Source organism: Callorhinus ursinus, unplaced genomic scaffold, assembly GCF_003265705.2.
Source record: "Callorhinus ursinus isolate GAN/ISIS: 27379988/994484 unplaced genomic scaffold, GSC_fseal_2.0 scaffold18, whole genome shotgun sequence".
Taxonomy (NCBI): domain Eukaryota; kingdom Metazoa; phylum Chordata; class Mammalia; order Carnivora; family Otariidae; genus Callorhinus; species Callorhinus ursinus.
The window spans coordinates 24,547,064-24,572,410 of NW_027397080.1; the positions used below are offsets into that span (position 1 = coordinate 24,547,064).

Here is a 25,347-nt window from a genome sequence, read left to right on the forward strand (position 1 = left end):
CCCGCTCCGTCGCGCGCTCGCTTGCCGCCCGGCAGCACATGTGTTTCTGTTTTGTGTTGTAGCATTTGTTCTGGAAGCTCGTATTTACATTTTAAGTGTATCTGGTGAGTGGGCTGGAGCCCTGGTCTGGGCCGGGGGGGAGGGGGGAAAAAAGCCCTCCGGTTCATCTTTTAGTTGCTCCTCTTCCGTTTTCTGTCCTGTTTCTCATCACTCCAACCAGGTAGGGACTGAAAATGAAAATCGACAATGTTCAGTTTGCGGGATCTGGGAAAGTTTTTTTTTTTTCCCCCCCCCCCCTTTTTTTTTTTTTTAAAGGAGAAAAGGTAAAAAAAAAACAAACCCTAAGGAAGGGGGGTTGGGGGATTGAATGAATAAAAAGGGGAAGGAAGGCGGATCCACGTGGTTTAATCGGAGACAGACAGAGATCCCATTGTTCAAAATCAATAAAAAAAAAAAAAAAAAGGCAGACAGGGCGAAAGCGCAGGGACGCTGGGGGAAAGTAGCGGCGGAGCGGGGCACTTCGCAGCCAGGATCGGAGGGACCGGCTGGGCCGCACGTTCGGGGAGGGGCCGGGAGAGTTGGGCACCATTAAAGTTTTTATTTTTCGTGTCTGTGCGAGCAGGTGTTTGGGGCTGGGGGCCGGCTTCATTCGCCCCCCTCTCGCCGGGGGCAGCCCACCCCAAGGGATTAGGCTAATTAGAGCCAGAGGTCGGAACCCCCAGGCTGGCGCGGAATTGGGGGCTCGGGCGGGGGAGGGGGGCGACGGAGAGAAATGCATTTAATTGAGGGGGCTCCGGGAGGGGGGCGCGGAGACAAAAGCAGCAGGTGGGGCGGCCAGGGAGGAGGGAAGCTCTTTCAAAGGGGGATCTTTGAAGTATCCCGGAGCCTTCTCTAATTAGAAGCTAGGGGATCGCAGGCTCCTTTTTCTTTCCCTTTACTTTCTTGGGGACCAGGCTGCGATGGTGATGCCATGTAGGCAAACCTAACTTGAGGATGGCCCGAGGGGGGGGGGGGGTCTCCATTTTTTTTCTTTCCTTAAGCGGATTGCAGTCGGAGACCTGGGCTCCCGTGCGGGATTCCCCGGAGGAGGCGCGCCGGGGCCCGGGAGGGGCGCGATTTCCTCCCGGCTCGCCCCCTCTCCGCCCACCCCGCGGCCGCCACTTTGGGGAGGGCAGGGGAGGAAGTGGAGGCCGGTGGCTCGGCTGCGCTCCCCTCCCCCCGCGCAGTTTATAACCCGTCCATTGTGCGCCGCTGCCCCGTGTCTCCTCCAGCGCGACCATGCCCAGGAAGAAGGCGGCGGCGGCGGCCTGGGAGGAGCCGAGCTCGGGCAACGGCACGGCCCGCGCCGGGCCCAGGAAGCGCGGCGGCCCGGCCGGCAGGAAGCGCGAGCGGCCCGAGCGCTGCAGCAGCAGCAGCGGCGGCGGCAGCAGCGGCGATGAGGACGGCCTGGAGCTCGACGGGGCCCCCGGCGGGGGCAAGCGCGCGGCGCGGCCGGCGGCGGCCAAGGCGGGCGGCGCGGCCGTGATCATCACCGAGCCCGAGCACACCAAGGAGCGCGTCGTGAGTGCGGGGCCGGGGGGATCGGGGGGAGCGAGGGCCGCGGCGCGTCACTGCGCTTCCTGGCCGGGGGCGGCGGGGCCGGCGCAGGCCGCGGGCTGAATCATCGCCGCCGCCGCCGCCGCACAACAAAAGGGCGCGGGCCGGGGGCGGGCGTGGGCCGCGGCCTAGCCGACCCCGTCGCCCCCGCCCGCGCGGCCGTTGGCCGTTGGGGCGCGCGCCCCGGGCCCCCGCCGGGGGAGGGGCGGCCGGAGCCCGCGCCCGCCCGCGCGAGGGGGTCATGGCCCCGCCCCCGGCGCCGCGCGAGCCGACTCCCTCCGCCTCCCCTCCCCCTCCCGCCCCGGGAAGGGAGACTTTTGCAAGTTGTCTCGGGCCGGAGGAGGGGACGCGCGCGCGCCGGGTGCGGGCTGCAGCGCCCGGTGCCCTCGCCGCTCCCGGCTCCCCTCCCCCTCCCCACGGCCGCTGTTCCGCCGGGGCGCCGCCGGGGGAGGGGGCCGCCGGGGCGCTGCGGGGAGCGGCGGTTTGCGCCGGGGCTTTGAGGTTCCCGCCGCCTCGGCTCCGGCTCTCCGGGGGGGCGGGGCCTGGCGGCCGCCGCGCATGCCTCATACAGTCCTGCGCCGTCTCGCGCCGCCGGGGAGGCGGGGGCGGCCGGCGCCGGGGCGGGGTGCGAGGGCGCATGCTCCGGAGAGCCCTCCCCCTGAGGTCGGGAAGCCCCTGGGGCCGAAAGGTGTTGGGGCTTTGTTCAACGTTTGCGGTCGGAGGGCGCGGGTGGTCGGTGCGGGCTCCGTGTACACCCCCCCTCCCTCCCCGTGGGAAGAAGCATCTCCCGTCCCTTGAGTGGGCTTCAATTCTCTCGTTGGAGTTGGGCCTGCAGATCTTAATTGAGGTCGTGACCAGCTCCTGGTGCGTGAAAAGCCTGCACGTAGCCAGAGATCTTAGTCTGGGGTCTGCGATCCTCGAAACCCACGGGCTTCTTGTGGGTCTTGTGTTCAGGAGAGGATCAGAGCATTGGCCAGATTTCAGATAGCCCCAGAAGAGTAAGAACTTCCATTTGGGGTGTAGGCACTCTGGAGAGACCCTTTTCTGCTCCCAAAGGGTGTGTGAGGCTTAGCAGTATCAGAGTGCTTCCCTCAGAGGTGCTCAGTGTTTAAATGGTTAACAAGAATGCGTTTCTTCATCCGCCTTACAGATGAGGAAACTGAGGCACAGAGTTTAAGGGCCTTGTCCCAGCGTCCCATGGCAGTAAATTTCCACATGGGCTCAGGTGTATACTGATGGCATCCTTAAACCCTATGCAAAGTGTTCATGTGAAAATGCTTCGTAGCTGCCCTCCCGTTGAAAGGGTCAGCACGTCAGATGGTGGAGGAGAGCCCGTGTCACTGAACTGTCTTAACCTCGGCTCTGGGACCAGGGCTGTGCCAGGAACTGGCCGGAATGGAGAAACTGGAGCACAGGAACGGTTTTCCTTTGACAGATGTAATTCTCTGTGCGGGACTTTAGCTGGTTGCCCTTCCAGTCCCGGTGTGTTGGGAGGGAAAGGGAGCAGAAGGGCCGGCGGGGCTCTGTCTGTGCTGTGTTCTGTGTTGCCGGAGCGCCTGTCAGCTGCAGGGTTCCAATCAGCCTATCGGAGCAGCGTGTTTTCTTGTCCCGAAGTGAAGGAAGCGATCCTTACCCCAATGCTGAGGTTCACCCAAGCATGTAGTCCCAGAGAGAGTGTGCAAAGGGGCACACGCCGGCTTGTCTGATGGGAACGGCACTTTCTTAGTCTTACTGAGAGATTCCTCTGCCCCCCAGGAGTAGACAGACCCAGCAGTGCCTTGCAGTTTGCGTTTGCTCTGTATTTACGACTCGCAAACCTGGTACATTCTGGATACACGTACACAAATCTGTACGTACCTTCCCCCACCCCCTTAAAAAACAAGCAGTAGTGCAGTTTCCTTTGGACTAGTGAGACTGAGCATCCAAATGCCTCGTGGAAGATGCACACCCTAAGTTTCCAGTTTTTGTTAGCATCTTTTGAGTTTGGTCCAGAGTCAAGGCCAGGCCCGTGCTGCCCCGCTGCTTTCCCACCGGCGTGGGTCCCCCTGCCTGGCCCCAGGTTCCCGGCTTCCAAGGGAAGCATCAGCTCGCTCCTGCCAAGCAGGCCTGCCCCGGGCCACCAGCAGTCCCTCGCTTGTTTCCAGAGAGGCTTTTTGCAGGAGAATTTTGCAAGCCTCACTGTGGAGGGCTGCCTGAGGGAGGTGTGTGTGTGAAAGCAGTTGCTGGGAGCAGTCTGGAACTCCAAGCCGAAGTCAGGGCTTGTGAACCCCAGATACTCGTGTGGTTGAGGGGAAGGTTGCCTTGAGTAAAGGAGTGTATTTTTGTAAAACAGTCTTAGGATTTCAGTCTCAGGAAATGCTCTGCCGGGCTTACGTGTAGTGTTGTCAGATGGGCATTTTACAGTGGTCTAGGGTGCATGAAGTGTGAGCCCTGTGACCCTGGAGGTAATGCAGGCCACCTTGGCAGAGTTCTGGAAAACGGGAGTGTCGCCAGCTCTGCGGGTCTTTGTGGTTTCTTCAGTGTTGGGGTGCTAAGGTCTTGTGGACCCCGAGACGAGTCTGTGCCATCTGCAAGGGCCAAACAAATATGACCAAAAAGTGAGCTTTTGAAGTCTGTTCTAGTTGATAGCCCGTTAGGGAATTTGTCGTTGCTGGCCTTTCTCTGAGCAGCCTTCCCTCTGCCGGGGGTAGCGGTTTCCTAAAAGGATATATGTTAAAAGGTGGACTCTCAGGTTTATAAACACGCTTTTTGCTCTTGGACAATAATTCAAAAATCGCTTTGAACCAGAAATCCCATCTTGTTGATTGAAGAAGCTCAGTGCATTTTTCTGCAGTGGCCATTCATTTTGGACCAGTGTACATGACCGGGGTGCCGGGAGGCAGCAGGTGGAGTGAAATTCACGCATCCTCTTGGGGAGACTGTTGGACCGGCTTCACCGCCACATAGCCTTTAGTCACAAAAAGCACTCTCTCGGCCCATCAGGGAAAGCTGGATTAGACCTCGAGGGGTCCCAGAGCCTCCGTCCCTCAGCCCCGACAGCCATCCCTGGGGTTCCTCCGGGTGGAGCCCGCAGACATCGGGGTCTTTCCCACCTGTCAGGCCAGCTCAGGTCTGTGACCAGGAGGGACATGGGCTGTGATTTAAAGGGTGTTAGGAGTTCTGTTCCTTATTTGAAATTTTTCTTTCCTAGAAGGTAGAGGGAAGAATTACATCAGAGAGAAATAAAGTGGGTGGCCTATGGCAAACGGCTGTGCAGATCATAGCATGAAGTTTAGTCCGTTAGCTTCATCCGATTGGTGAGGACATAAGACCCAGGACAGGAAAACCTGAGAAAGAGAACAGTCTCTTTGGAGGACTCTGACCACGGTGACTAGAGTAGGCTCGCCACAAGCCTTGGATCAGAAAGGTCGGAGTTTTGGAGAAGCCCAGTACCCACAGGCCCTTGCTCCCTCGCGCAGAGGAAGCCCGCTCCTGCCCGGGGCCATCGCAGAAGCTCTTGCAGTCTGAGGGAGCGGCCACGCTGGCAGATGCCCCTCCATGTCGTGGTTTCATGGTCACGTCGCCCCCCGGGGGTCACCTGCTGCCCTCTCCACGCACACCTGAGGAGCCGTGGGGGGCCGGGCCGGGTATCTGGCAGAGACCCAGGGCCGCTCCTTCCTTGGGGAACTTGACAGGACCCACTGGCTGCTGTTCATCCTCTGTGGTAGACCTGTAGAATGTTCCAGCCAGACCTGCCTGCTAAGCAGAGGGGAGATAACTGAGGGAAACTCGGCTCCCGTTCAAGTAGCCCGAGCCCGTGGGTGCTGTGGGCTGGGACTGTCCTCCGACGGAGGTCGTTCTCTCAATAATTTACGTGTGATGAGGTCCTCCTCATTCCCCAGCTGTTGGGCTCCCCTTCGTGTGCTGCCTGCAGGACGGGGCCTGTGGTGTGGGGTGCCCATGGCCTCAGGTCTGGGTCACACAGCGTCCCCCTGAAGATGTGTTCCTCTTAAAAGCGCACGGACCGTGTCGCCAAGCATCCCGCCAGGGCAGGCACCACCTAGAGCTTAGAATGACCAGGGCGGGGGGGCTTTTTTTCATCAAGCTTTCCAAGAACAGTTCTGTAAACAGAAGGAAACCATTCTTTTCGGTGACCTGGGGTGGTGAGATAAAGGATGACAGCAGAGAGGGAAGTCCCCCTTCCCTGGCCCCCGCAGGGACCTGGGTGCGTGGTTCAGAAGCAAATCTCCGCCGGACAGGCAACTTTTAAAAGCGTGTTTGGACATTTCATTAATGCAGCCCACTCCTGAGTGTTCTAAAGAGGGCCACCCCAGATTGGGCAGTGGCCTTTTTGAGTGGCGCGTCCTCCTCTCGACCACCCAGCAGTGTGTGGGCCTAGCGCCATTCTGTGTGGGGAGGCTGAGCGTCTGGACTCCGGAGTCCGGGGGCAGGGAACACAGCCTCTCCCTCCGAGGGCCTGGCCCCGGAGCCGCCCCATCCCCACTCGCCGCTGCTTCCCTGGCTCACGGGTCGGCAGCCAGGATAGGCCCAGCCGGGATCTCTCGTGTCACATGGTGCTCTGATGCTGTCCCCCCCCCCCCCGCCCCGGAAAGGCGCCAGGCACAGCAGGCAGCATGCATAGGGCCGGTCCGAAGTCACTGGTGATGCGGGGCTCTGCTGGCCCCAAGGTCAGCCGCTTTAGGACTCCCTGCACGCCACGCCTGGCTTCTTGGGGTTACCTCTAAGGCAGTTTGCAGGGTGGAAGGAAACGCCGTGTACGTAGCTGATTTTTTTAGTGTTTTGCACAAGGTATTTTCAAGAGAAATCAATGGATAAAAATGAGCCTGGGCCACTCAAACGAGCTGCCGTGGCAGGTTTGGGATTATGCACACTGATGAGGTGGTGACCACCTTGGGCCTCTGTTCACGGTACGAGCCACGGGGGGAGGCACGAATAATGAATGATGATTTTTCTTTTGTTTCTGGCTGTCGTGGGACAGACTGCCAAAGCTGGAAGCTGCATTGCAAGCTAATCCTTTTTTCCCTCTCTCTCTCTCTCTCTGTAGAAACTTGAAGGGTCTAAGTGCAAAGGGCAGCTTTTGATTTTTGGGGCAACCAACTGGGACTTGATTGGTCGAAAAGAAGTGCCTAAACAGCAAGGTATGAGACCCGGTTTCTAAAACTACGAAGCTACAGTTTGTCGAGTGTTTCCTGTGTGCTAGGTGTCCCGTGTGGTTCCTGTGAGGAGCCACCAGGTAGGTACTCTGCGTTGACAGAACTGTTCAGAGGCCAAGCAACTTGCCTGAGGCCACACAGTCCCTCTAGTGACAGGGCAGGACTTGAACCCTGGTCTTGTGCCAGTCTCTCATTTCACAGCTCTGTGTTGTTGTTTTTTTAAGATTTTATTTATTTATTAGAGAGGGAGAGAGAATCCGAAGCGGACTCCATGCTGAGCGCAGAGCTGGACGCGGGGCTCAATCCCACAACCGTGAGATCACCACCTGAACCAAAACCAAGAGTCAAACACTTAACCGACTGAGCCACCCAGGCGCCCCTCACAGTTATGTATTTTAAAAACCTAGTTCCGTTTAGGATTAAATGGGAAGAGTACAAATAGTCACAGATAGCATGGACACCTTTTTCCCATCCTCCTCACATGAGTTACTTTCACGAACATGAAGAGGCTGGTCCTGTGGGATGTCAGAATGTCCAAGACGTTTGTCACATGTCACACGTCCAGCTCGTTAGACATTACAGAAGAGTCCGTGAGTTTGCACGCTGCCAAATTGTTGCGGGAACTGGCCAGACGGAGCGAACAGCAGTGTGGAGTGGAGGGAGCAGAGAAAGCCCAAGAAGTAGCTTTTGGTTCCCAGTGGCTTTTAGAAAATCGGTATCTTTCCTCAGGAGGATACTGGCCCATCCAAGAGAAGTGAAGCTGGCCTGTCGCCACACTTTATGGTTTCTTGATTTCATTTGGAAAGATTCCCAAAGTACTTTCCAACATCGCCCAGCGAACAAATATTTGCACACGGACACTCCCTGGTGCCTCAAGCTGGGCGGAGGAGATCATCGTATTCCGTGAATGCAGCAGGACTTCCAGCCGCGCCTGGGGTCTGGCTGAGCCGGAGGGGGCCCGAGCCCTTTGCCTCCTGTCGTGGAAAGGACCACCTGCCCCCGGGCTGGTGTCCAGGAAGCCCCTCCCGGGGTGTGATGGCCACCGTCTCCCTGCCGGCCCCGTGTGGGCGCCGAATCACATCTCCGAGCTGCTCTTCCAGTGAGTGGCCGGCTCACAATCACACACGCTCAGGCTGGAGCTGGGAAGTAAATGCCAGAGGAAAGCAAGCGGCAGAGTATGGGCCGTCTCCTGCGGACATAGGGTGGGGTGCCGGGTTCCCCACACCCCGGTGAGGCCCAGAGGGAAGGAAAACTGCCTGTGGTTTAAAATCCACTTTCACGCCCTGGTTGAAGGCCTTCTGGGTGCATTTTAAGACTGCCTTTTTGTCTTCTCCCATTCCGGCCTTTGCTCTCCTAATGGATCTCCCTGCAAGTGAAGTTTTATGTAATTAACAAACGTTCTTCCTAAGTATTTTAAAGTATCCTTTGGCCCTCCGTGACCGAGACTATAGGAAAAGGGGGAGGACTTGTCCCGCTGGTGCGAGCCAAAGGGGAGGAGGATTTCTCCTCCCGCCCTGGCCCTTCCCAGTCTCCTCGCACCCTGGGAGGGGCGGCCGGGCAGCCCCCCGGGGTGCCCACTGCCACGAAGCCCCTGGAATCGGCGTGATGCCCACTTCGTTGACAGCATGACATGGTGGCTTGTGCTCCCTCCCCTGACCGCCAGCCTGGCTGAGGAGCCGCCACTGCTGCCAGGCACTGAATTTGACTTGGATCACATGGACAGGGTTCCTCAGGGGCCGGGACCAATCCTGCACCTTGGGCTCTCGGCGTCTCGGGCATTGATCCTGCTGGAGCTGCCGTAGGGAAGAGGCTTCGGCACACCAGGGCGTCTGGCCCCCTGTGAGACAGGTCCACTTCAGGCTGGGTCTCCTGTGGTACCGGGTCCCTCCACGGTGTCCCCGGGCGCTGTGCGTTTTTCCCAGAGATGACACGGGTCAGTCCTGCCACTGTCCTTTTCGCCTTCGTGATAAACAGACTTCAGCAGAACCCCTGAAGGCGGTCATATTTGGTGTGCTCTTTCCAGGGAATTGTTGGGTCGTCTTCCACCTTCCGGGAGAGCAGAGTGTCTCAGGGTGGAGCAGCTCGGGGGTGTTGCTGTGTGTGGGGGGTTGCTGACTGCGGTGGCCCCGTAAGTGAATGAGGGTGCGCCTGGCGCCCTCTGCTGGTGGGGCGCGGCAGGGCAGGACTGGCCTCGAAGAGTTCCCGATGCTTTTCCACTGGAGCCTGGTAACTGAGCAGCCTCGTAATCGGCTCCGACATCCAGATTAACATGACACGGTTGATGTGGCAGCTGCTAGCATTTCATAATGGTCCCCACGGACCGAGAAACGTGGCTCCTGTCTCGTGTCTCTGTCCTCGAGAGCCCCAAATTGAAAGTATTAAGCAAAACGTTGGCCACGCCCTGTCCACGAATGGGAAGGAGAGGGAGTTTTGAAGGAAGCAGCTGTGTTCTTCCCACCCACACGCCTTTCAGTGTTCCTGGGTGCTCCCTGGGTGCCAGGCATTGGCGAGGCCCTCGGGTTGCTAGGGCCTGGAAGGCACATGAGTTCAGTAGGCTTGAGTGCTGTGATCGGCCTCCCGGTGTGTGGGAGCCATGAGCTAAAAGAGGGATGTGGGCATGGAGGGCTTCCCAGAGGAGGGGGTGCTTGACATGAGGTTTGAAGAACAAGCAGGGGACATGGAAGGGCATTCTGTGGGAGGGAATGCATGGCAAAGCATGGGGCCATGACCTGGCCGCTACAGTGGGACCCTGGAGAAAGGAGGACACCGTGTGGCAGGGGAGGGGTGTCAACTGGGGTCCCCCCTGCACGGGGCCTGGTAGATGTGCAAGGGGGGCAGGTGGTTCTGGCGAGGATGGGGACACTCAGACCCCACTCCAAAAGGAGCCTCTGGCTGTAGGGGCGAGGCCGAGGTGGGTGGAGGGCAGGCAGGGGAAGGTGAGAAGGGGTATGGGGAAAGGAGATGCTGGGTCCGCCACCAGCTTTCCTGGGTTGGGCTCCCAGCAGGAGGGAGAGCACCGTCCCTTTTTGGCCACTTGCACGTGGACATGCTCAGCAGCCGATGCACGAGGGTCTGAGGTCCCTGTGGGTTGGGGCCAGAGACAGAGGTGGGGCGACAGTGGTCCGTTTGTTTCAGTTGCACACTTTCTCCTCGGGCAGCCTCCCAGTGCGAGGCTGACGCAGCACCCCGGGGGGTTCTATATCGTAGGAGAGTGGATCATTTGTGGCTAGTGACATTTCTTGGGGTGCTTTTTGCCCCCCCCCCCAGTCACTGGGTGTTTGATTTGCGTTCTTCCCTTTGCAGCTGCCTACCGCAATCTCGGTCAGAATTTGTGGGGGCCCCATAGATATGGCTGCCTGTCGGGGGTCCGGGTGCGGACAGTCGTCTCGGGTTCATGTGCTGCCCACAGCCTCCTCATCACCACGGAAGGGAAGCTGTGGAGCTGGGGTAAGTCTGGGGTCGGGTGGGACAGGGTGACTTGTGGGGGTGAGCCCCGCCGTGGGGCGGACTTTCTCCTCTCTCTGCCTGGAAGGGTGGCCTTTTTGCAGCCGTATTTCTTCTCCCCAATTTCCAGTTGGTCTCGCCTGTTCCTTGCAAGTGCATCCCCTTCCTCCACCCTTCTGCCGTTTGCTCGTACACGGAACTCTTTGAATCTTCTTTTTTGGGGGAAAGTTTTTTTTATTAGCGCATGAGCGGGGGAGGGGCAGAGGGAGCGGGAGAAGCCGGGAGCCCGACATGGGGTTGATCCCGGAACCCTGGGGCCATAACCCACGCTAAAGGCAGACGCTTAACTAGCTGAGCTGCCCAGGCTCGCCCGAATCCTCTTTTTCAAGCAGTCTTTTCCTGAACGTTCTGATTGAACCTGGATTTTTCTGATCTCGAGACACCTAGAATTGAATTCCTCTTTTAGACACACTGTCCCCTGGGCAGACAGTCCCCCCCCCCCTTCTTGCTTCGTGGCACAGTGTTGACGTAAGACCTCTGTTCTTGCCACTCTAAGTGCCACCGGCCACGTCGTGGCGTTGGCCGCCGTGCCTCTACGATCTTGTCCCTCTGATTCGAGGGATCACCCCGACTGCAGGTTCAGTCGCTCGGTGCCTGTTTCGTCTTAGATTTCCTGACAGTTGCGTTTACTTTTTTCTGAGTGCAGTTGCTCTCCTGCTGGAGCCCTTCGCCCGGGTCCCTGGGACGTGGCTCCCTTGTCCTTGGTCCCCTCCATGGGGCTCCCACACACCGCTGCCTGTTTCCTCTTCCAGGTACTGACTAAGGCTCAGTTTAGCCCCACGCCCTCTGGTAGCTCCTGGACTCTTCCTCCAGCTGGGTGTGTTGGCAGTTGTCCCCGCCCTTTGTTTCTGGTCTTTGGCTAGCTTTTAGTCCATATGACTGCTTTTTTATTTCAGTCTGTTTGAACCGTTTTTTGCAACTTCATGAGCTGCTGTACCAAAGTCCAAATATATTAACATCTGTTGTCTTGCTGCACTCTGCTAATTTTGTAATGCTGTTGGAAAAAAAAAAAAGCTAACAAGTGTGTCTGGCCCAAATTTAAACTTTATAGTCTCTTGATGACATGCTGACATTGCCACGGTTTTCCTTTTCCCCGATTGGCGCAGAGGTGTATCCTTCCCCCAGAGCACACCCCTTCTGCCTAGTGTTCCAACACCAAGCACAGCAGTCTCTCAGAGCTCCGAACTTGAAATATCTTCTTTCTGATCTCTTTACTGAATTGCACTTACATGGTGCTTCTAAAAATGTGCTCTGTGCTGGCCCTGTGGGCAGGGAGTGGTGCAGAAGGCCCTGCACCCAGCCTGGCCCCTGAGCAAAGACCTGTGTCCCCACAAACGGACTTGGTGGCGGCGTGGGGGGGCTACATCCCAGTGCCACGGTTAGCTGCTTGAAACGGGCCTGGGATGTTGTCTGGCATCTGGAAGCTTCAGTACCACAGCACGTCACTCTTGAGGGGTCCGCACCTGTCGGCCACTCGGGCCTCTTGAGGGGCTGAGAAACCATGCCTTTCCCGGTGACTTTGGACGACTCCCGGTAAAAGCTGGTGGTTGGCACTCGGGCCGGAGGGCTGGAATCCGGGCAAGAGCTCAAGGACGGTTTTTCTTGTAGCCGGCCAGTCCCTTCCGTCTCCAGCCCTCAGGATGCTTGGTCCCTGTCCTTGTGGTTTTGCCCTCCGTGTTTCTCACGATGGAAGGTCTGAAGGTCATTGTCGGGGAAGGGTGTGAACTGCTGCCCTCCCATGCCCCCAGGTGCTGTAACATCTTGGCCCTGTGAAATCTCCCAAATGTGGGTAGCCGCGGGTGGTGGTTCTCTTGGCCAGGGGGACCTGTGAGGGGCCCGCTGAGCTCTTCGGTTTGAGAACTGTGGTAAGTCCGTGTTGAAAAGCAGGGGAGATGCAGGGGCTCCTCCCAGACCATCCTGCTTGTCGCGTCTGCTGTGGAGCCCAAGGGCCTTGCTGGAAGGCCTGTGGCCCTCGGCTCACAGCCCGTGTGGCTCCAGAGGCTGTGGCGGCCCCGCCGGGAAGGGCTCGTGGCCGGGCGGTCCTGTCCTCTGCCCCTGCCTGGGGGCCCTGTGCAGGGCGGTCCTCAGGCGGCGCGCTTGGCACTGCGCTGGGGGCATCGTTTCCGAGGCAGGTAAAAAGAAACGATGATCAGAAGTGAACCAAATGGTCCATGAAGATACCCAGGGCAAGTGTGTGGGGCGGGGGTCAAATGGTTCCCCTTTTAAAATCCACCTCGGAGGGAAGGGAGCGAGGGAATTGTGGGCTGGCTGGCAGGTAGAGTGAGGACTGGGCGTTTCCATGAGCTCCAGTGCCCGTGCGGGACACCCAGGGCAAACCGAGCACTTCTGTCTGTCTCTCGGTAGCAGAGCCACAGAAAGGGCTCCTGGCCGGGTCCCAGCCGCTGTCCCAGAAAAGTGGGTCAGAGAAGGTGAGGGAGGTGGCAGCAGCCTGCGGAGCCGTGTCTGGGGATGGCAGCGTGTATCCTGCCCTGGTCTCCCGGCCCCACTTGCAGGCCCCGAGTGGTTGGCCATTGGCAGCAGAGCCGGGGCTGGCTTCTGCCTCGTTCTCGGCTGTCGCGTGTGGAGGGCGCCTTCAGAGGGACCCAGATGTGTCTGCCTTTCCCGGGACGCTGCTCCGGCCACCCTGTCTCCTTCCCACTGTATCTTGCTCTTGATCTGCAGGTCGCAACGAGAAGGGGCAGCTGGGACACGGTGACACCAAGAGGGTAGAAGCCCCCAAACTCATTGAGGGTCTGAGCCATGAAGCGATCGTGTCTGCAGCATGTGGGCGGAACCACACCCTGGCGTTGACGGGTAAGGAGCAGCTGGTTTCTTCTGAATCGGGCAGGAGGCCACACGGTCCACCCTGGGCTTTGGGTGGAGTTGCCTCTGTGGCTCTTGGTCAGGATCAGAAAGGTGCCCAGAGAGCCCCAGTGGGAGCTTCTCGGGGCCGCTGATGACCTCACCCACCTCCTGTTGGCATCGGAAGGCGAGCCAGGAGGCAGAGGCCGGAGGCCGTGCCTACTGCCTCCCCGCACACTCGGCCTTGGCCGTGAAGGGCTTCTGCCCTGAGCTGCCCGCCCCACCTCTGCCATATGGTCTCACGTGCGCCCTTCCTGACGAAGGAGCTGTGTTATTATTTTGGAGCCTTTGATCCCAAATTGAGTTCAGAATCCTCAGTGTTCTTCTCCCTTCTGTGATACTGTTCTTTCCTTCCAGAAACAGGCTCCGTGCTTGCATTTGGAGAGAACAAGATGGGGCAGCTCGGCCTCGGCAACCAGACAGACGCTGTCCCGAGCCCCGCGCAGGTGCCGCACGCTCCCCTCTCCTGGCTCCAGGGCCTCTGTCTCTCTTTGCTTTTGTGCTCGATTTTCCAGGCTGACACCAAGCACTGCTCCCTGTAGTTTAGTCGATGCCTTGTGGAAACGGTCTAGAGTCTTGAAGTGGAATTCACGTGCTATAGTCTTGAAAGCACGCTTCCTAGGTGCCCACGGTTGAAAAACCTCCAGAGAACAGTTCTCTCTGCTTGAATTTGCTACAGAGACCTTGTTTTAAGCCTGTTGTTCCACAGAAAGTGAGAAATGTTGGATGGATGGGATTTGTCTTTCACTGCAAATACTTTTTGAGTTCTGACCTTGTGTGGCGTCACCTGCCGGGGGCTTAGCACCCAGACAGGAGTTAGGCGGTCTTTTATTCCTGAGGAACGTGTGCTTCCAACAGAGAGGTGGCGATCACACCTAAGAGGGACTACTAACGGAAGGCAGCCACGTGCTAGTGAGCCTCTGATTAGTGGTTGAAGGATGAAGGCAGGGGATCACATCTCCTGGTCTGTAAAAGAGACTGTGCAAGCTTACCTGGGGTTTGAAGGATTTTTGAAACGTCCCCGTTGCGTCTGCCATTTGCACGAAGGAGGAAGTGACAGTTTCTAGAGGAAGCCGGGAGTGACGCGCAGGGCCCAGGGCTCACACTTGTTGGGTGTGATAATAGCACGGTTTCCAAGTCCCGTCTGACGTGTGTTTCCAGAGCCCATGCTGAGTTCCTCAGGGGCCTTGGCTGTCTTATTTCCTAACTTTGAACGGTTTTATCTCTTGTCCACACCTTCCGTGGGGACTAGTTAGGCTAGCGTCTCTGCAGAGGGTAAGGAGTGGGAGAAGGCGTCTGTCTTCCAAGTTGAGGCTGAACTGCTTGCTAGTGGCAGGGTGAGGTTTGGGGGTTATGTGTGGGCTAGTCTGTTTCTTTACCCCTCCCACCCGGGCTGCTCGGCTGAGGTCTGTGCTGACCGGGCGCAGTGTTGGGCATTTTGGGGAATTCGGGGCTAGGTGCAGCACGTGCCATGTCTTGGGATTCGACTCTGTTGGGAAGGTGGGGGTCACGAGGGTATTTCTTCATGTACACTCTAGGCTTTGGCCCTCACAATTCCTGGGTCCGTTCAGTTTCCTTTGCAATCTAATAATTGTTTCACACTGACCTGCAGAGAGGGGGGAGGCTTTTTATCAGTCTTTTAAAAAATGTCTTAGAGTCTACTGTCTTGTCTTTTCAGATAATGTACAACGGCCAGCCAATTACCAAAATGGCCTGTGGGGCTGAATTCAGTATGATAATGGACTGCAAAGGGAACCTCTATTCCTTTGGGTGCCCTGAATATGGTCAGCTGGGTATGGAAACATTTTTTAAAAGCTCTGTAATCTAACTGCGTATCTGGAACTAGAAGTCAGTGTGGGCCTGCACACACGTGTTGGAAATGTGGGTAATTGATGGCAGATAATAGCCTTGATCCATTAAGTGGATCTCCCCTTTCCTGGGACAGCACGTCCTAAATCACAGGGTTGTGGAGCATTACAATGGCTTGGCCTTAATGAGTAAGTCAGGGCTGGAGTCTGACAAAGGATTCTTTTTTTCTGGGAGGGGAATTCATTTATATGTAAAAGGATTTCAAAGTTGTAAGAAAAAAAAAAACCACTTTCATGCGGCTTCATATTTAAGAATTTGTCTTTATTAGAAGTGAGAACATCACACAAGGTAAAGGTTGTTGTGCAAACCCTAGGCTGGGCGGCTACCCCTGGTGTCCACCTGAGCCCCCTTCCCTGCGACTGGGGCCCCTCTCGTTTCCGTCCCTAAACAGAACGCACGTATTCCTCCAGAAACACATTCACGTCTGTCTCATTGAGTAGAAAGGGAAAGCTCAGAAAGCGGTTCCCTTAAGTGGAAAATGTCTCTCGATCCTGATTTTACAAGGTCTCCATTTTCTTTTCCCATCTGACACCAAAGTGTTTTTTTTGTTTTGTTTTGTGTTTTTTTTTTTTTTTTTTTTTTTTCCCTTCTGGCGCCTTCCCACAGCCCAGCCCCTGGCGAGTAGGAGGTGAGGAGTGGGCGCCCTCTGCTGGCGTCTCAGCTGCATGCCACTCCGGATCCCGGCGGCCCCCGTATCTGGGTTGCCGGGTCCCCACGTCATTAAGAGCAGGCAGATGGAAGAAGGTATAAATAGAACAAGGAGCATCGCGCTGGCCTTAGACTCCAGGGAACAGTGACTTTGTGAAACTAAATATACCTCAAGTCAGAAGTGAATAAGAACGAACAGCCCCTTACGCACATGCAGTGTTGGTTGCCAGGGAGTTGCCAGAGACTGTTGGAGAAGCCGTTTCCATGGCCACAGGCCCTGGTGCCATCCCCAGCCCCGGGCAAAACACCGGAAGTGTGTTTCTAGTGTCCTTCTGGAAGTGTGTGTGGTTCCCCTGCTGCGTCTCTGGCTGCCCTGGATTTGCGGACGAGCAGGTGGATTTTCCTGGAGTGAAAACTCCATGACCTTGGTAGTGATGACAGTGGCTGGTCCTTGAGCAGGGGCCGTGTGCCACACAGTCGGAGCACTTCCTACAGACTCTCAGGTGCCCGGTCGTTTGAGATACTGGCTTTACGCGTATCCGCGGAAATCGGTCCTCCTTCTCGGCTTTCTTTGAAACCCACTTTGAATCTCTTTGTCCAAATCCAGAGAGATCCCTTTTAGAATTAGAACATATAAATGTAACCTTAGAGAAATGTATCCCCAGCACACGCACTCGCCCCCACCCTCTCTCGCTCGCTCTCATGACACATTTTACTGCGTCAGGCAAGGCAGACACGAGCATGTGTCATTAACTGTATTTTAATACCCGTAATGACATGTTTAGGTTACCGGTAAGTCCTAAGAACTCAAGTTCAGGGATTGTGAGTTGAGCTTTTTCTTTCCGTTCTTGGCCCATCCAAGGGGCCAAGTGGGGCACAGACCATACTCGGTAGGCCATTCCTTTGAACCCGGGGTCTCTGGCTTCTGTGACCATGGCTCATAGTCAGAAATGTCTGTGTTACAGTCTGATCCAAAAGTTAGAGGCACATACAAAGAATTTTTACAGAACAACATCCTCGTTAAGGACAGTATTCTCGGGTGTTGCCTATTCTGTCCCTTTCATTTCTTAAAAATAATTGGTTTCATCCCCCAAAATCGATTTCATGGTACTGATCAGGTTGCACCCCCAAATGGGAAAGCATTATGTTGGTTGACAGAAGTGTCCCATGAGGCTCCGATGGGTCAGGCTGGGGCGTGTGCTCTCGGCCGCCCCTGACGCCTGGCTCTGGTCACCCCAGGGCACAACTCGGACGGGAAGTTCATCGCCAGGGCGCAGCGGATAGAGTATGACTGCGAGCTGGTCCCCCGGCGTGTGGCCATCTTCATCGAGAAGACGAAAGACGGGCAGATTTTGCCAGTTCCAAATGTGGTCGTACGAGATGTGGCCTGTGGAGCTAATCACACGGTAAGGCTTGAGGGTTTCTGGCTTTTCCTCTGCTTCCCGAGCATCACCTCCTCAGAGAAGGGTGTGTGTATGCTCTGGTGTCCCAACATTTGGCTCTGGCCGGGAACCGATCCTGGAGATCCGAGACATCCTGCCCTCCTCCCACGGCTTTGCAACCATTCAGTTGTCGCGGGTTGTAGTGCTTTAGTAGCTTCTCTGACTTCTGGAGATGCAGCTAAGGACAGACGTTTGGGGGTCAGAATCCTACTGTAAGTGCCTTTCTAGCCTTGGCTTTTGTCTAACAGAGCACCACAGACCTCTTTCTAGGTCCATAGATGATCCCCCCCATATCGAGGGTGTTGAATGGTTTTCAGCTGTGAAGGCTGTTCCCTTAAAGATCACTTGGAATAAGGGCGCCTGGGTGGCTCAATCATTCAGTGTCTGCCTTCAGCTCAGGTCATGATCCCAGGGCCCTGGGATCGAGCCGCACATCAGGCTCCCTGCTCAGCGGGGACTCTGCTTCTCCCCCTCCCCCTGCTTGTGCTATCTCTCTGTCAAATGAATAAAAAAAAATATTTTAAAAAAAGATCTCTTTGGATAGATGGCAGTGCGGTTTTTGTGTACATGCTGTTTTGTTTTGTTTTTATAAGATTTTATTGGTAAGTAATCTCCACACCCAACGTGGGGCTTGAACTCAACGCCCCGAGGTCAAGAGTCGCTTGCTCCACCAACTGAGCCAGCCAGGCGCCCCGGTATTTGTTTATCTTTGTTGCCTTTTTGCAGTTATTTTGCCCAAGAATGTCTGTGAGTCAAAATTGGCTTTCTTCTCTGTTGAAAGAGCACTGGGCTGGGAGTCCAGAGACCAAGGTCGTCTCCTGGTGTGTGGCTGGCTGACTGGCGAGTGACCTCAGGCATGGCTTCTTCCCTGCAATGCTCCCTGTCTAGTGCTCAGTGACGTGGACTAGGAGATTTTGGTCCCCTGGAGTCTAAAATCTGTGGTTCTATTCTGTCCAGTGCAGTCTGGGAAAGCAAAGGTGGATCTTGTGCAGGCCTCTTACGTCAAGTGATTTTAAGAGGTTGTGCGTTCACACCATTCAAATGCTGAACATTGAAGACACCATGAAGGAAAAGTTTTTTGGGTTTTTTTGTTTGTTTTTTTAATTTTTTTAAAATTTTATTTATTTGAGAGAGAGAGAGAGAACAAGAGGGGGTAGGGTCAGAGGGAGAAGCAGACTCTCGGCTGAGCAGGGAGCCTGATGCGGGACTCGATCCCAGGACTCCAGGATCATGACCTAAGCCGAAGGCAGTCGCTTAACCAACTGAGCCACCCAGGCGCCTGTTTTGTTTTGTTTTTAAGTAGGCTTCACGCCCAACGTGGGGCTTGAACTGATAACCCTGAGATCCAGACCAGAGCTGAGATCAAGAGTCTGGTGCATACCTGAGCTACGGGGGTTCCCTGAAGATCAATTTTAAATTGTTTTCAGTCCCCGTGACCAGATGGAGGTCCCCTGTGAACGGGGTGGGGTGGGGGTGTCTGAGGAAGAGTCCCAGGCAGGCCGGCCTTGCCTTGGTTCCTTCTGCAGTGCCGTCTACACTGTGATGGGGGAACCCGGTGCATTGACCTGCCCTCTGGAGACTCACGCTCATGCATCTGAGGAGGAACCAGGGGGACTTGTGACTTCACGGAATAATTCAGGACAGAAAGTAGCGTCCGCAGCCGAGGAAAAGAGGAAATGCCCTGTGCCCTCCCCCGCCTTGGGGGCAGGTTCGGCTTATCTGCAGCATTTCTGCCTCTTACCGTGTTCTCTGCAACAGAGCAATGCTCCTCTCGTCCCTTCCCGTTAGGGGGGGGGCTGTCCCAATGCTGTGTGTTCTCTCCGCCCACAGCTGGTTCTGGACTCTCAGAAGCGTGTCTTCTCCTGGGGCTTTGGAGGCTACGGCCGCCTGGGCCATGCCGAGCAGAAGGATGAGATGGTCCCTCGCCTGGTGAAGCTGTTCGACTTCCCTGGGCGCGGGGCGTCCCAGATCTACGCCGGCTACACCTGCTCGTTTGCTGTCAGTGAAGTGGGTTAGTGACTTCCCCCATTTGGGCCTCGGGGTGGGTGTGCAGAACCTCCCTGGCAGATGAGCACTCTGGTGGGTGGGGAGCTGCAGAGTCCTTCTGCGTTCCTAGACCGAAACCCTGGTGTTCTGTCAGACAGAATGTTCCTCTCTTGTCCCTAGTGTGTGGTGTCTTTCCTTTCTTCTTCTTGTTACTGAAGAGGAGAATTTAGTTCTTGGCATGTGTGGTCACAGTGGGAATGTATCTTGTCTTTCCCCAGGTGGCCTGTTCTTCTGGGGGGCCACCAACACGTCCCGCGAATCTACCATGTACCCGAAGGCCGTGCAGGACCTCTGTGGCTGGAGAATCCGGAGCCTGGCTTGTGGGTATGTGGACGTGTCACCTGGTGAGCAGGACGTCTGTCCCCTTCCTGGGCCTGGTGGACACCCGGGGGAGGGGGCCTCTTCCCTTGAGAGGCTTCGTTGCACACCCCCCTGACTCCCCCATCAGGGCATCAGATACACCAGAGTTCAGGAGGGGAGGGACTGTTTGGGGCAGGAGGGCTTGGTGGGTCCTAGGACAGATGACGGCTTGTCTTCCTGCCGTCACAGAGGGAATGCCCTCTTGACGGTTTCTGTTCTTCAAAGGCTTGGTGGGCTCTGCTCATCTTGCAGGTTAAAATAATTTTAGTTGAACATCATGGTAGGATTTTAGTTATACTCTTGATAAGCTGGGAAGAAGCTGTCTTTAAGCCAGTACTTCTCAGTTTATTTTGAGGACACCTGTTGAGCTCTCTGGCACTTCTTTGTGAGGAGTTTGATTATGTTAATCAAGTGCCAGGTGGCCGGGGTGGGGGTGGGGGGACAGTGTCTTTCAGTAGGGGGGCTCCAGCTTTCATCTCTGCCAGAATGTCTAGCCCCATCTATGTTAGTTTTTGCTGCCCATGTTCCATTCCCTTTGGAACAAGCGCTCCATCCTGATTCGATGACCTCCTTTCCTGGTGGGACGGTCTGGGGGTGGGGGGCTGGTTCCTGGCGCTGTCTGGGGGCTCTGCTTTGGGGCCTGCATGGGACACCATTGAGGGTTTCAGAGAAGCCCATTGGCCTGGTGCGTGTAGTGGTAAATGCATGCCTCGCAGAGTTTTTAATGGGATGGACTTGATCTTAATGCTAGTAGGTCACACCCTGCTCTTGAGCGGGCAGCCTGCAGGAAGCACCCGTGGAGGCCGGGGCTGCTGGCCACGCTGGTGACAGCCCCTACCTTTTTGCAGGAAGAGCAGCATCATCGTGGCTGCCGACGAGAGCACCATCAGCTGGGGCCCGTCGCCGACCTTCGGGGAGCTGGTAAGCGGGGGGGGCCCGTGTGGCAGGGCGCGGGACCCAAGCCGGGCTCTCCTGAAGACGGGCTGTGCCTCCTGAAGACGGGCGTCTCCTGAAAGGCTGCGATGCTCTGCCGTCTTTGGGTCACCTCAGCTCTCGGAGAGGATTCTGTGCCCATCACATCACGGCAACAGTCTTTCACAGCTACATTGTTAACATGGGAACAGGGCAGTTTCAGATCCCATTTCCCTGTGGTCTTGTAGTGCGGTTGAGGTGTGTCGGTGACACGGAAGGGGGTGCTTTCTCTGCTCCCCTCTGGGAGGTTTCCCGTCAGCCGGAGCAGCGGGCCCGGTGTGGCCCCTGGGTTTTCACCTGCTCCTCCTCCACAGAGCGGTGTGCCACGGGGCCAGCCTCTCGGGTCCCTTGGGGACATCGTTCCCTCATTTTTCCTAAATAAGTCGGAGTCTGTGTTGCCTGCTTTTAATCTCCGTTCCCTGACTGATGAGAACCGATGGCCCTCGATTTCTCACCCATACTTGGCCTTCCCCAAGCAAATGTCTGATTCTTCAGTTCTGGTGCCTGATGAGTCTTTAACTTTTAATTTCTTCATCGAGAACAGCTTGGCTGCTGAGCTCGGCTGGCGGTCTGCCCGTTCTAGATGCGATTTGATCCTCAGCCTCTTTGTTATTTCCTGTGGGGAAGACGGTCTATTTCCCTTCCCGCCTCGCTCGTGGGTGGGAGCTGAGGGGCGATGGAGAGGAGGGAAGGGGGGTGCTTCTTGGTCCCTTGAGCCATCTCTGGGACTTGGTGGCCTTGTCTTCGGTGTTCTGTGCAGACTTTGGGACTCCACGGGGGCCCTCGGGCAGCAGACAGTCCGGCCTCTCAGAGGCAGCCCCGAAATCAGGAGACTGAGCCTGGCCCAGTTTTGTGGATTCTTCTCAGAGAGGGCCAGGTGTTTCTAGGGCCTATCAGAGAGAGACTCCAAATACCAAATTTAGAAACCAGAGGGGAACGAGGGGGACTTCGGGGTGGTGTCTCGGGGTGAGGAGGAGACGGCAGGGCATCTGGGAGGAAGCACTCACTGAACGGGAAGGTGTGAGGAGGCATCTGGCGGCAGATGGAGCTGGGAACGGAGGGTTCTGCTGGCCCTGGAAGCCCCCATCCCCACCCGGTCTGCGTGACTCCCTCGGAGCAGTCTTCGAGCAGAGCCCGTTGGCTCTGGCGTCCTAGAGTCTGGGGGGGGACGGGGGCTGTTCAGTCTCCAGCCTGCAGGGGGAGTGTGGGGACGGCCAGTGTTCTTCGTGGTGTTGGTGTCTCCCCAGTGACCACCCCAAAAGGTGCCTGTTACCACACAGACCTGCACAGGTGACAGTTCAGCGTCAGGTTCTTCCTCGGGTTGAGAATCAGTCCCCTGTTGGCAGCACTTCTGCGGGTAGGTGTTGCTCATGAGGCCAGCCGTGGTGTCAGGCATGGCGGGGCTCTGTCACCATGCCAGCCGTCGTTGGCTCTGGCTCCCGGTCACCGGGGTCCCCCACAGATGTCACCATGGTTCCCGTATCTGGACTATACCGCAGCGACCTCAGCTCTGTGTCTCTGTTCGCTTTGCCAGGGCTATGGGGACCACAAGCCCAAGTCCTCCACCGCGGCTCAGGAGGTGAAGACGCTGGATGGCATTTTCACAGAGCAGGTGAGCGGGGGCCTCCGGACCAGCGAGAAGAAGCTAGAGGGGCTGGTAGCAGAGCGAAGAAAGGCTGTGCCAAACCACACCTGACGTGCCCTGCTGCTGGGCACGTGAGCCTGTTTAAGGCTGGTCTCGTCTCCCTGAGCGGCTTTTCTGCCGCATCATGCGCTAGAGGTTTGGTGGGGAATGGGCATCAGTAGGAAGACGCACAGGGGCAAGCCGGCCAGGCTCCGTAGCTGTTCTTAGCCTGAATGACACTGGTCATAGTCCAGCCACGGCAGGTTTGTTCGGGGGACAAGGGTACCACTCACATCTGCTTTGTACCTTCAGCTGAGACTGTGCACTATTAGGCTGGGGGGTCAGATGGGGGGGTGGGTGAGGCTCCTGCTTTTCTGTCCAACCAGCCATCCTGCCCGCTCCTGTCTGCCAACACACAGATGGGGCATGTGCCCCCACCCAAGGCAGGATTGTGGTCCAGAGAGGCAGAGGGAACAGGGAGCCGGATCCCCATGTCCCTTCTGGTCTCTGCTGACAGCGTTCAATCCCTGCTTGGTGGCAGCCTGGAAGGCTTTGGCTGGCAGGGCGTCAGTAACGGGTCACGTGGACACTAGTGCCATGGGGCAAAGGGCGTGGAGGCAGTCCCGGCCCAGGGTGCCCGGTAGCCCGCTGTCAGCTCCACTGTCCAGGACGGGCCCTGGCCCATCCAGCGCTGATTTGTTCCCCCAGGTGGCCATGGGCTACGCACACTCCCTGGTAATAGCTCGAGATGAAAGCGAGACCGAGAAAGAGAAGATCAAGAAACTGCCAGAGTACAACCCCCGGACCCTCTGATTCTCCCGGAGCCCCCGCGGCTCCACCCCTCCCGCGGCAGCTGTCAGTTCCACGTGCACTGGGACGGGACGTCAAACGAGGAATTTAAGAAAGCAGAAGTTGACCGAAGGTGCATTTTTGTTAGACTCCCTGAGTTTCCGTTTTATAAGTGATTCAACGTCGACTACCTTTTCTGTATGCTTTCCAAAGTGGTTTTTTTTTTCCTCTTAATGTTTAATTAAAATATTTGCTCATAGTTGACTTACCATTCCTACAAAAGAAGCAGAAACTTTGAGCAACCTAGGTGGTTTTTTTTTTTCCCCCTTCAAGTTGTTTTTCTTTTTCTTCCTGCTCCTAAATACACTTCTCAGAACACCCCTTTCCAGCTGTAACTAGCATTGTGATCCGAGCGGGGGCTCCCTGGGAGAGGAGTCCCCGTTGACGCAGAAAGAAATGTCCCTTCCGGGAACCAGCAGCGGCTGGACAGAGACCGTCCTGGTGGTGGATCTCCATCCCAAATCACGCCCGCCTGCTTCGGAAGCATCTGGGTCACTTTCTTTCCCGCTTGTTCCTGTAGACCAGCCGAGGCTGGCCTTCTCTTTCTCTCCTTGGCTGCTTGTAAGCCCCACTGCCTTTTGGCTGCAACATTAATAGAATCTGCCATTTCCCCCCTGGTGGGGGCTCTGGGGTCTGTGTTTAGCCATTTTTATCTACTTTAGCTGTAAAAGAAGTCCAAATGAAAATCAGGTGATTGTGGACCCAGTGGGGACCTGGGGGGTGGGCAGACGTGGGGACAATGTGTCTGGTTCACAGGCGGCTCTAAGGTTCCTCTGACGAGCCAGGCCTGCCTGGCCAGCCCTCGCCATTAGAGATTGATCAGCCAGCAGTTTAAAAAAAAGTGCATTCTGGAGTCCTCGCAAGGATCAGCCCTTTACGTACCAGCCTTTATCACCTCTGTGCTTCTGTCCCTGTCCCCTGCCGGGTCCTGCTGGAACAGACCCTGGCTCTGAGACGCGGGGTCCTGTTCTGCTATAACCCAGCTCTCTGGTCGCCTGGCTTGGCTGTGGTACCAAATAGTTGGGATTCCTGAAGAAGTCCCCCTTCCCCGCGTGTCGGCGCAGACCTGTGACTGCCACCCCGCGTCCCGCCACGTGCCCTCTGCCCGAGCTCGTCACCGGCGTTGCGCTGCTCTGCGTGAGTTACGAGGTGCCTTTCCCGGACCCCTCCGCTCACTTGGACCCAGGAGAGGCGACAGCTGTGGCTGGGGCTCTTGGTTTCGAGAGGGTCTGGACTGGTTTGGGTGCTTTAAAATAGATTTTTTAGTTCCGTGGTGCTTCTGGGGGAGATGGGGATGGAACTTCAGTGTGACACTTGGGTGGATGGGAAAGTTGAATATGGGTCTTTTTTTTTTTATTCTTTGCTTTGCTGTTGTTACCACCTGTCATTGTCTCGATGTTAAAATGCCAAAAATGATCTAGTCGTTGTTGCTTTTTTCCCTGCCCCTCCCCCGTCACGCCTTACGGCAGCTTCGGCCTTTCCAGGGCATTTGACAGGATCTGTCCTGGCCGGTCCCAAGGCCTTGCACGAGGAGAGCGGCCCGCGTTTAGTCTGACTTCACGCTCATGTTTGCTGTCCTGTCAGTCTGTAGTCCAGGGGAGAAGCTTCTGCTAAACTAACCTGATTTGTCCAAATCACCCCCAAAGCCACCATCTCGGGCTCTCACTTCCGTGCGGGGCACCCACCCGTTTTCCCAGACACAAGTCTTTCTCCTGGACTGGGGCTTCGGCGCATGTGCCCCTTGGACCCGCACGGCTGCCCCGGGGTCCCGTCTGTGGGAGCTGCTCCGGGGCAGGCAGGGCTCCGATCTTCCAGGGGCCTAGTCTGAAACCCGCCACCAGCCTACTTTTGGGCCCCTTGCCAGGGACTAGAGCAGCCTAGGCACAGAACTTCCGGGTGAAGATGGCCCTCTTCTCTGCCACAATCAATCAGTCCTTTTGGCTTAGAATTTTAAAATGAACTTCCTAATGGGGAAAAAAATCCTTCATGACAAGGATTTAGGGGGTGGTCCTGCACTCCAAGAGAAAGCGGAGCCCTGGCCCAGGCTGGGCTTAGAGAGGACTTTGCGCCGACCCCCAGGGCATCTGACCCGCCTTCTGGCTCTTGCAGGAGTCCCTGGAAGAGGGGGTTCAGGGCAAAGGGGAGAGAACTCAAGAAGAGGTTGTGATTTGGTTGAAGGTGCCTGGTTTAGTGCTGTAATTGTCTTATTTTTTTTTATATATATATTTCTTGGAGTAAACATTTTAAATAAACGACATCGCTGTTTACTCTGTTTTGGCTTTTGTGCTTCTTTTTCAGTAGAACCAGCATCAGCTGTTAAGAACACGGAGCAACTCCGTTTTTCTCTGCTCCGAGCAGGCACCCTGCACGCCAAGGCTTCCCTGAGAAAGATGGGCTTCAGGGGAGCTCGGTTCAGTTTCTA

At 56.4% G+C, this 25,347-nt stretch overlaps 1 protein-coding gene across 2 annotated transcripts; it reads left to right on the plus strand.

The window, feature by feature from the left end:
* On the plus strand, positions 1 to 25,192 carry RCC2 (regulator of chromosome condensation 2). Of its 2 annotated transcripts, none has more exons than XM_025857163.2 (13): positions 1 to 104; positions 1,272 to 1,560; positions 6,641 to 6,734; positions 10,053 to 10,196; positions 12,936 to 13,067; positions 13,473 to 13,561; positions 14,794 to 14,908; positions 16,872 to 17,038; positions 18,905 to 19,085; positions 19,339 to 19,444; positions 20,329 to 20,401; positions 21,987 to 22,064; positions 22,785 to 25,192. In XM_025857163.2, the coding sequence occupies exons 2-13, from the start codon at positions 1,279 to 1,281 to the stop codon at positions 22,887 to 22,889; spliced, it is 1,566 nt and encodes a 521-aa protein (XP_025712948.1). In that variant the 5' UTR covers positions 1 to 104; positions 1,272 to 1,278; the 3' UTR covers positions 22,890 to 25,192. The 2 variants fall into 2 exon arrangements, with proteins under 2 accessions (XP_025712948.1, XP_025712949.1); XM_025857164.2 differs by lacking the exon at positions 1 to 104 and adding an exon at positions 110 to 220.
* Positions 25,193 to 25,347: the final 155 nt, after the last annotated feature.